The sequence below is a fragment of the Hoplias malabaricus genome, chromosome 6 (assembly GCF_029633855.1).
Source record: "Hoplias malabaricus isolate fHopMal1 chromosome 6, fHopMal1.hap1, whole genome shotgun sequence".
NCBI lineage: Eukaryota > Metazoa > Chordata > Actinopteri > Characiformes > Erythrinidae > Hoplias > Hoplias malabaricus.
Window position 1 is genome coordinate 23,853,962 of NC_089805.1, and position 9,255 is coordinate 23,863,216.

Consider the following 9,255-nt stretch of genomic DNA (forward strand, 5'->3'; position numbering starts at 1 on the left):
GCAGGAACTGAGCATTGTCACAAAGTCTTAGGTGAAAAAATATTTTCATTCACTAATTTCTTGGGCATCCATCAATCTTTATTTTTTAAAATTATAATTATAATTATAGTTGATTGTTTAAGATTTGTATTTCTTGTCATAGACTTACCTTAACGTTTTACCTCATGCCATTTCAAACTAACTGCAGTATCATTCTCACACACATACAAGGAAATTAATGTAGCAAAACCATATTTGTTGACTGCTGAGCAAAACAGGACACAAATTGCTATCACAATGTAAATACACAACCACACACCCTGAACAAACTAATGCAGATGCCTTGGTAAATGTTATCATTGTAAGTGTGCACTAGCAAAAAGTGATTAAAAAATAAGTGATGATAAACAATTCAGAAAATGAGGAAGTATTCAGCAGCACTTATAGGTGGAGTTCACTGACAGAAAATGTTATACTTGCCAAACACATAAGCATATTTTAACCCTTGTATTGTCTTCACTTTTGGGATGCTCTGGTATCCCTTGGGTTTTTTGACCCGGGAAAATTCTGATATTACTTCACAAACCATTAACATATATTTTCTTTATCTCAATTTTAAACAATAGAGATAACATATATTTTCGATGATTGTCATTAGGTTATTACTAATGTTAAAAATGGTGACACGGTGGTGCAGCAGGTAGTGTCGCAGTCACACAGCTCCAGGGACCTGGAGGTTGTGGGTTTGATTCCTGCTCCGGGTGACTGTCTGTGAGGAGTTTGGTGTGTTCTCCCTGTGTCTGTGTGGGTTTCCTCCCACAGTCCAAAAACACACATTGGTAGATGGATTAGCAACTCAAAAGTGTCCGAGTGCGTGTGTTGCGCTGTGTAGGGCTGGCGCCCCCTCCAGGGTGTATTCCCGCCTTGCACCCATTGACCCACCCGCCTTGGACCCACCGCGACCCTGAACTGGATAAACGGTTACAGATAATGAATGAATGAATTATGTTAAAAATCCACTATACTCAAGACTTGGGTGTCATTCATTCATTCATTGCCTGTAAACGCTTATCCACTTCAGGGTCGCGGTGGGTCCAGGTGGTGTCACACGTTCGGCTTTTGCTGGAAATTTTTGTCACTCATCAGCCCAAGGAGCACTTAAACCTCATCAAAACACCTTGAGGTAAAGTTACGGGCTGCTGTTGTGAGTCGGATAAAAAGAAATGTGAAAGCTGTTGTAACTTCAGAGATTTGACAAGTGGCAAGTTTACAAGCTCTACATGTCGTGGTGATTGATTTATGCCTCTGGACAATCCGGGCTCTGCAGGGTTTACACGTCACGGTTTAGTACCTACTCGGCTCGGTTGGAACTAAGCGAGCAGGGACTGAAAAAGTACCTGGTGCCAGGGACCAGGACAAGATTTGGCCATTGGAAAGGCAAAAAAGCCGATTTGAGTCGTGTAGGTTCCATATTGTGGAAAAGCTTCATATGATCATTGTACAACTGTATAATGAAATTTGATCTCTGCATTTAAGCCATCTGTGGCACTCACACTAGTGATTAGGGGCAGTATTCTCAGCTCCATTCTCAGGGTTTGCTCAAGGGCTCTTCAGCCATGGATGTTCCTACTGGTCTTGGGGATCAAACCTGCAACCTTCCAGTACCAAGTCCTCAGACCTTTAGGCCACGGCTGCCCCTGCCACTTTTATCTAATGAAATGCTGATGAACAACTGAACAAAGGATTCTTTAGTGTGATTTAGTATTTATCACTTTTGTCCCAAACTGACCCATAGACCATATGAAGGATGTAAATGTGTTGGGTATAGTAGCATGTGTGCTCAATTATTTATTTTTTTTGTTTGTAAAAGTTAATCACAGAAAACCAGCTAAGGCCAATGAGATTCAGGAAGAAATAAAAATTACTTGTACCAGTTTTCTTCTTGTAAAAATTAGAAATGTTCAATTTGACCCAAATACCATACAAGGGTTAACGGAGTCAAAGTGACAAAAAGATTATTTTTATGTGGGTTGAATAATGCTGCAGGGTATTTTAGTGCTGACCCTTTAGTGGTTAATGGAAGAACGGCAGTGAGAGAAATCTCAGGTGAAAATAATGCCTCTCTGTAACTTCACCAGTTTTGTTGCTTGGTTTGATTCATTGAAAATATTGCATAATATTGCTTCCTAATAGAATATCATCACTGAATGAACAACATATAACTCCAAAATAACAACTTTACAGGAGAAGGAAAAAATCTTATCAACTTTCAATGGAAGTCAATTTAAAAAGATTTTGGAGCATGTTTCCTTGGTCCTTTCATGAAATTTTCACACAATGTAAATGACAACTGCCGTCTTCAAATAATGTGGTAAATTAAATATTTGGATAAAAAAACAAAGATACATATTTTTCATTGGGCAGCAACAACAATATATATATATACTGTTATCTTTACAACTTTTGATTTGTGCTAGTCTGCTGAAGTTAGCATATTAGCTGCTATTTACATAAACTGTAAAATGATTTAAATGAACATGAAATGTTATAATAATATGCTCCCTGTGTGTAGTCACCACATAAAATCTGGATTATGTAGAACTTGATGCTCAAAAGATCTGGCTCACTTGATGAAGCTGCATTATGTCATAACCTGTTATATGGATATAGTAAACTGGGTAATGGTAAATTTGGATTGTGGAAAATCACCTGGAGGAAGCTCATGTAGACACATGGAGAACAGATCAAACTTTCTTTTCAGACCTTCTTTGACTGCCCTGGAGGTTCCTCACTGTCCTAAGTGGACCCTGATAAATTTCCCTTTAAACTCTGCACCTCCCAGTCTCTGTATTTGTATCTGTTTTCTTTTTAAATCACAGAGTTTGTCAGACTCTGGGTTTCTGGTGATATTGGTGATATTATGAAAACAAGAATTAAGATATTTTTGGATGTAAATTAATAGAATAAAGAAGGACCCAAGTCATTTTTATCTTTGACAAACATTAACTACAAAGAAACGTGACTTGCATTTCACAAGGCCAATGAAAACAATGTGTTTTTTTTTATCAATGTGAGTAAAGTTAGTTTCGTTTCAGTACGATAGCATCAATAATTAACCTCTGGAGAGGATAAAAGAGGAACACTGCTGGTTAAAGGAAAGTGATGCATCACATCTGGCAGATTTGAAGGAGCTCAGCATAACATCAAGTCATTTTCAATCTGTTTATTTGCATTGAGTAAGTCAACTTTTTGCGTAAGTACTTTTTTTTTATCTTTATGTAAGATATGATTATGTGTAATCCATCAAAAAAGACTATTCTTATAAATATTATATAGTACACTGAAAAAGCCTCTCTAGAAGTGTATCCTACGCACTTCCAGACAGAAATATGCAGTTCATATGGTCAAAATATTAGAAAAGACGCTTTGCTTTTTCACTGGAGTTTTGGAGCTGCATTAATCATCACAAAGTTTTCCATTTTTACGGGTTCCTACAAATACGTTCAAAGCTTTAAAATATTGGCATCATGTTACGATCATTTTATAGATGCACATGAACACATAGATATTTAATATCATTGTTTAATGTGTTTTGTGTCTTAATGTACATTGTATGTATTCTTTATAGGCCTGATGGATTCTCTATGCCTTTCTGTGTTGCTCCTGATCTCTGGGGTTATTGCAGCTCCCACTGAGGCCCAAAATGAGAATCAGAATGAAGATACACAGGGTGAGTGGAATGTTGCTTCTTTTCTGGGCATATCACAAAGGTCTATTTTGGGCAAAATTAAAGCTTCAGAGTAGCTTCTGCTACATTTATTAATAATATTAAACATAATAGAATGTATAATTGATTGTAATTCACTCACTCAAACAAATTTATCAGGACAAAGATTTCCCACAAGGGGCGCTACTAGGAATTAAGTAGCTTCATGTGTTTTATTAAGTGTTACAAAGCCTAGACCACAGATTGAAGGCATAGGTTTCAAGAGGTTAACCGCAATATCCTAAAGAAATGTAAAATAAAGTATTACATTTGTTATAATGTTTGTGTGATTGGAAAAAGTTCACAGCACTTGTTTGTCTTTGTCTGTTGAATTCCAGGTTCTCCCATTTCTCTTAAATCTCTCTTTGAAAACACATCTGAACCAGAATCTAACCTCACTGATCCAACCACATCCCCTCTGACTCCTGCGAACAAAAAGATAGACGTAGCAAACACCACTCTAAAGTCCCTCCCAGTCAATACCAATTTAAGCCAAAACAACAGTATCCCACAAAGGGAGAATGGGCCATGCCTCATGCGTCGTTCCTCTAGGAGGAGGCCAGTCCACCCAGACTATCCCAGCCTTGTGTGGCTCAGGTTTTCTGGGTTGTTGCCAAGGTTCACTGTCAGAGTGTTGAACACTAGAGAAAATCGATCTGATTACATCTGCGCTCCCTTAACTGGATGCTACTGGGCTTCGGGTTTTTACAATCCTGAAAGAGGACCCTACTGCTACAGTCCATGCCATGGTGAAGAGCAAAAGAGCTCAAGGTTTGACTTGTTGGTCAACAAGGACAATTTAGTGAGCTTGGTGTGGAGGGCAGGCAGCAGTGCGTGGAGTCATCCGAATGCAGTACGTGTTTGGGAATCAAACGCAATTGGCAGAAGTCAGCATGGACTTGGGACGGTTTACCTGCCCTTCTCCCAGTTTTATGTTCCATGGAAAGGTAAGGAGTTGGTCCTTGTGACTGGTTATGAAGTACTTGTGATCGTGGGCGAATTCACAGAGCGGATCTTCGATGTCATATACGACTTTGATGGGATGGTCAGAGACACCGAACCTACTGTTAACATTGGGTTAACCTTAGTCACCAACAACAACTGCGTCACAGTGAAGAAAACCATGCGTTTGAGTGAAAGCACCCAACGACAGAACACATGGGAGACAACACAGTCGGACTTATTCGGCTCTGCGACCAAGGTCAGCCTTTCTGTGAAAATTCCAATACTACCATCTTTAAATCTCGGATTAGAAGAGACCTTCACGTTTGAAAGAACATTTACTAACAAAGAGAGCAGATCTGTCACACAGACCATTATGCATGCTTTGACTGTAGAAGTTGAAGTACCCCCTAACCACACCTGCCGTGTGAATATGGTGGGCAGAGGGTACAAGGTCAATATTCCCTACACAGCCACAGTCCGCAGAGTTTATGAAAATGGTGAGGAAGAGACGCTGAAGGTCCCAGGCGTCTACCAAGGGGCACAAGTGGGTGAAATAAATGCCATTGCTGAACGCTGTCAGCCCATTAATGACCCAGAGCCCTGCCATAACTCTTAAGTGTACCCTCATTTTTTTGTTGTTGTTTATTTTTAATATATATATATATATATTCATTATATGTTCATTATACAGAAATAAAAATGTCTTTTTTACAATTAAACTTACCACATACCACAATGATGACTCTGATACAATACCTGTCTAAATATCGTGATACCGATACTGATACGATACCGTGGCAAAAACCTAAAACATCAAGAAAAGTAATGGAATTATTGAAGATAGAACTTACATTTATTTGCTTTTCATTAATAATTAAAACAGTAAACAATTGAGATGGGAGGATGAGAGGATGTTTATTCTGCTCTGTAAATAAGAATACAAAAAGCCTAAGCACATAGCCATGCAATTTCCAAAAAGTAACAATAAAACAGGTCATACTGAACTGTTCAGTCACTTTGGCGCTATCACAGGATTTACAGTCAGTTAGTGAAATGCATGGCTTGTTAGATCTGCCCTGGTCTATTGTAAGTGCTATTGTTATGAAATAGAAGCACCATTAATTGTTCAGCCATGAAACAATAGTGGGGCTGCTGTGTCTATCTTCCCTTTTCCATTACTCACTATAGAGTTTCTCACTGCCTCTGGAAGCTAAATCAGCCCAAGGGCTGTGCATCAGAAGCATTCCCTTCCACGACAAGGAAACGGCACACACGCCTATGCAGTGTGCACAGTCTCAAGCACTGGATGGAGTGTTGTAAAGCACACTGCCACTAGACTTTGGAGCAGTGTAAACATGCTCTGATGGGAAGGTCTGAGTTTGGTGGATGCCAGGAAAACTTCATACTGGAAGGCAGAGCAATAACAATAAAAGTTGGTGGAGGAAGACTAATGGTCTGGTACTTTTTTTTTTTTTTTTTAGGGTTTGCACTATTCTTGTGAAGCGTAATGTGGAGTAGACATTCATATGCATCTAACTTTGTGACATGAGCTTGTGCCCACCGCACACAAAGCCAGGTCTACTGTAGATTAATGGCATTGGACATGGTGACTTTAGTCTCATGTGGAGCTGCTGTAGAGCGTCCTGTTCAGTTTCATGCATTTCTCTGGACAAGTTTGGTGTGGAGAAACTCCAGTGGCTTGCGCAGAGCCCTGACCTCAAGCCACTGAACAGCTCTGGGATGCAGTTTAATTTTGACTACAAGCCAGGCCTTCTTTTATAATCCCAAATGCTCTTTGGAATGAATGGGTACTAATTCCCACAGACACACTCCAAAACCGTGTGGGAAGACTTCACAGAAAAACAGGGAACTAATATAGTTGGAAAATGGCGGGCTATTCCTTATAAATTCCAATGGTTTTGCTCTTAAAGGTGTTATGCTCAGAGGTCCACATATATTTGGCCATGGAGTATATTATATTACCCTCAGTTGAGCAGGAGGAGTATATTATGGCACGCCAGGAGCATGAAAAACAAACATTCCAAAGGGAATGAGTGGAAAATATTTAAATACAGCTTCAGAAAGATCAGCAGTTTAAAAAACATTTAAAAAGTTTAAAATGTCTCAGTCTTGAGAGTGAGCTGAGTAGGGAGCAGACCATTGTAGGCTTTGAAGAACCACGTTATTCTTTTCATAAAAACTATATATATGATATATAATTGTGCTCTCTTAGGATCGCCAGCCTCAAATGGCTGAAGCATCACTGAGAACTGAACCAGCAAGCTCCTGGCGATAAGGTCAAGGCTTAGAGGCGTGCACCACTCAGGAGGCCCCATGTTGTATTACCTTAAACACAGCTTCATTCCAATAAAGTTCAACCTTAAATTCCATTTCAAACTGCCAAACATAAGTATTTTTAAAAATGTCCTTTCTCTCAGTTTTAACAGATTCTCAATGAAAAAATGGAAATCAAACATTGCTAACATTCGACTAACAACCACCCCCACCCCATCCATTTTATTCCTTTAAATACTGGGGAACATGTCTGAAACTAGAGGATTAATCCAGTAAAATCCATGGAGCTAAGTTTATTAAATACTCATCCAACAGTTCTTCTGAAATCCAAAAGCGTTCATTGTGTGTTAGTCTCACTTTTCTGCGGGAAAAGCTTCAGCTCTTCTAGAAACACTTTGATCTAGATGCTGGAAAATTGCTTTGAGGAAATGATAGCACACAGCTTTGATCCAGACAATGCAATTCCATTACTTCACAGCTGCCACCTTTTCCACATGGCAAACCCAGACGCCCCACTGCTCCAAGCACATTTAAAGTCAAAATTTCATTAACTGTAACCTTCACATTAAAACATAATATCATAACATAATACGAAAGCCCGTGTGGTTTGTTTCTCTTTTCTATCGCATTGTTTACTTCTCCTCGACTTAATAAAATCTTAATATAAGATTGGTATTTTGGCATGTCAGTCGATCACACTGAATCCTGATTGGTTGCCTGACGATGGTGTGCGAGTACAACCAAGATACGTTGTGTTTGCATGAGGAATTTTCTTTTGTGGTGAAGTCTGGGGATCTGATAATCCTGAGGTAGGCTACTGTTTTAACTGTATCTATTTAGTTCCATATCACTCACATGATGCAGTTTCATAATGTGTTTTTACTTGAATCAATATACCCACAATCAATACTGTAAAAGTAAAAGGGTCCTTAAAACAAACAAGCATAAAAACAAAGCAAACTAACAAAGACAAATGAACAAAATACACAACAGGCGAAGTGATAAGAATTGTAGTTCTATTAAATGCCCACTGCAGGGCGCACTACAACTACCTAGAGTCCACTCTCCAAGGTAAAAAAACAAAACAATAAAAAACACTCGTTTGACCATTAAATGTACAACTGACAATAAAAATATTCTTACATTAATTTTTGATATTTCATAATTTTGCCCAATATTTTTACTGAAATAAAAGGTGAGTTTTAATTATTGAAATTAAAAGTACCATGACGCATTACTATTACATACACCCAAGGTGCTGCCCCTCCAAACCAACAGAGGTCGCTGTCTCCAGAGTTTTAAGCACAATATATGCTTCTGTGATGAACCTATGCCTTAATCAGTGGGGTCTGATGTGCACCATCACGTCTACACAGACCACAACGACTGTGATTGGTCTGCAGTCAGTTGAACACAATTGAAGTTGCTCAAATCAAAAAGTCCAGGAATATTAATTCCTTTACAATACACTCCCTAAATAGTGCATTTTAAAGATGTGTAAAACTAATACCACTACACCACTACATTGTGTACTACATAGGGTTGAAGATTTTTGAAATTCAGCCCTAGTGGTTTGGCGGTATAACTGCCGAGGGCCGAAGACGCAAATGCACAAGTGTAAACTTTCACAATGGTATAGGACACTTGAGAATAACACTTGAGTTTTTACTCATTTAGGAACACTAGAGAAGATTTCCGTTGTTTTCCTCCTGCTATTGGGGCTCTCCCTTGTTCAGTTTACTTTTACAGCACTGTACTGAAATTGGGAGGAGAAGAAAAGGGTTACATATTTACAAAAGGGTCCAAAAGTTACATAGTGCAGTTTCTGCAGTGCTGAGAACCAAGTAGCAATGACAAAGGCTCTATTCTCTCTAATGTATGATGTGACACATCACAATGATTTTGAAGCTATAATTTTAAGGTAAAAATATTACACAGTGTTCCTTTAAGCTCCCTGTTTTATCGACATAGTTGCAGAGTATAATCTGAGTGATTTCTGCAATTCTGAAACACCTGTTTTTTTTTTTTGGGTTTTTTTTATAGGCTGCGGTTTTGTTTTCCTGACTTCTTGTCTGATATTTGGTTTTGTCATTTGGACTATCTCTCTCTGTACTGATTTTTTGGGTTTTGGAATATTTCTTCTGGTTTTGACCTCGCTTCTGGTGTTGTGTTTAATAAACCTCTAACTGACTCTCACCCTCGGTGAGTGATTTGTGACATCTACAGATACGTAAATCGTTAATGAATAGTAGTTACTGATGACAGTGCAA

At 38.7% G+C, this 9,255-nt stretch overlaps 1 protein-coding gene across 1 annotated transcript; it reads left to right on the forward strand.

Annotated features, from left to right (window-relative positions):
- The first annotated feature begins 3,469 nt into the window (after nucleotides 1–3,469).
- LOC136700516 (natterin-3-like) lies at nucleotides 3,470–5,410 on the forward strand. The gene is made up of 2 exons (XM_066675902.1): nucleotides 3,470–3,709; nucleotides 4,084–5,410. The coding sequence occupies exons 1-2, from the start codon at nucleotides 3,613–3,615 to the stop codon at nucleotides 5,304–5,306; spliced, it is 1,320 nt and encodes a 439-aa protein (XP_066531999.1). The 5' UTR covers nucleotides 3,470–3,612; the 3' UTR covers nucleotides 5,307–5,410.
- The last annotated feature ends 3,845 nt before the right edge of the window (nucleotides 5,411–9,255 follow it).

Bases quoted from the DNA above. Each gene is read 5' to 3' on its own strand.
- LOC136700516 (XM_066675902.1), top strand. From the start codon at position 3,613: ATGGATTCTCTATGCCTTTCTGTGTTGCTCCTGATCTCTGGGGTTATT. The intron at 3,710-4,083 runs GTGAGTGGAATG...GTTGAATTCCAG, and splicing joins TCAGAATGAAGATACACAGG to GTTCTCCCATTTCTCTTAAA.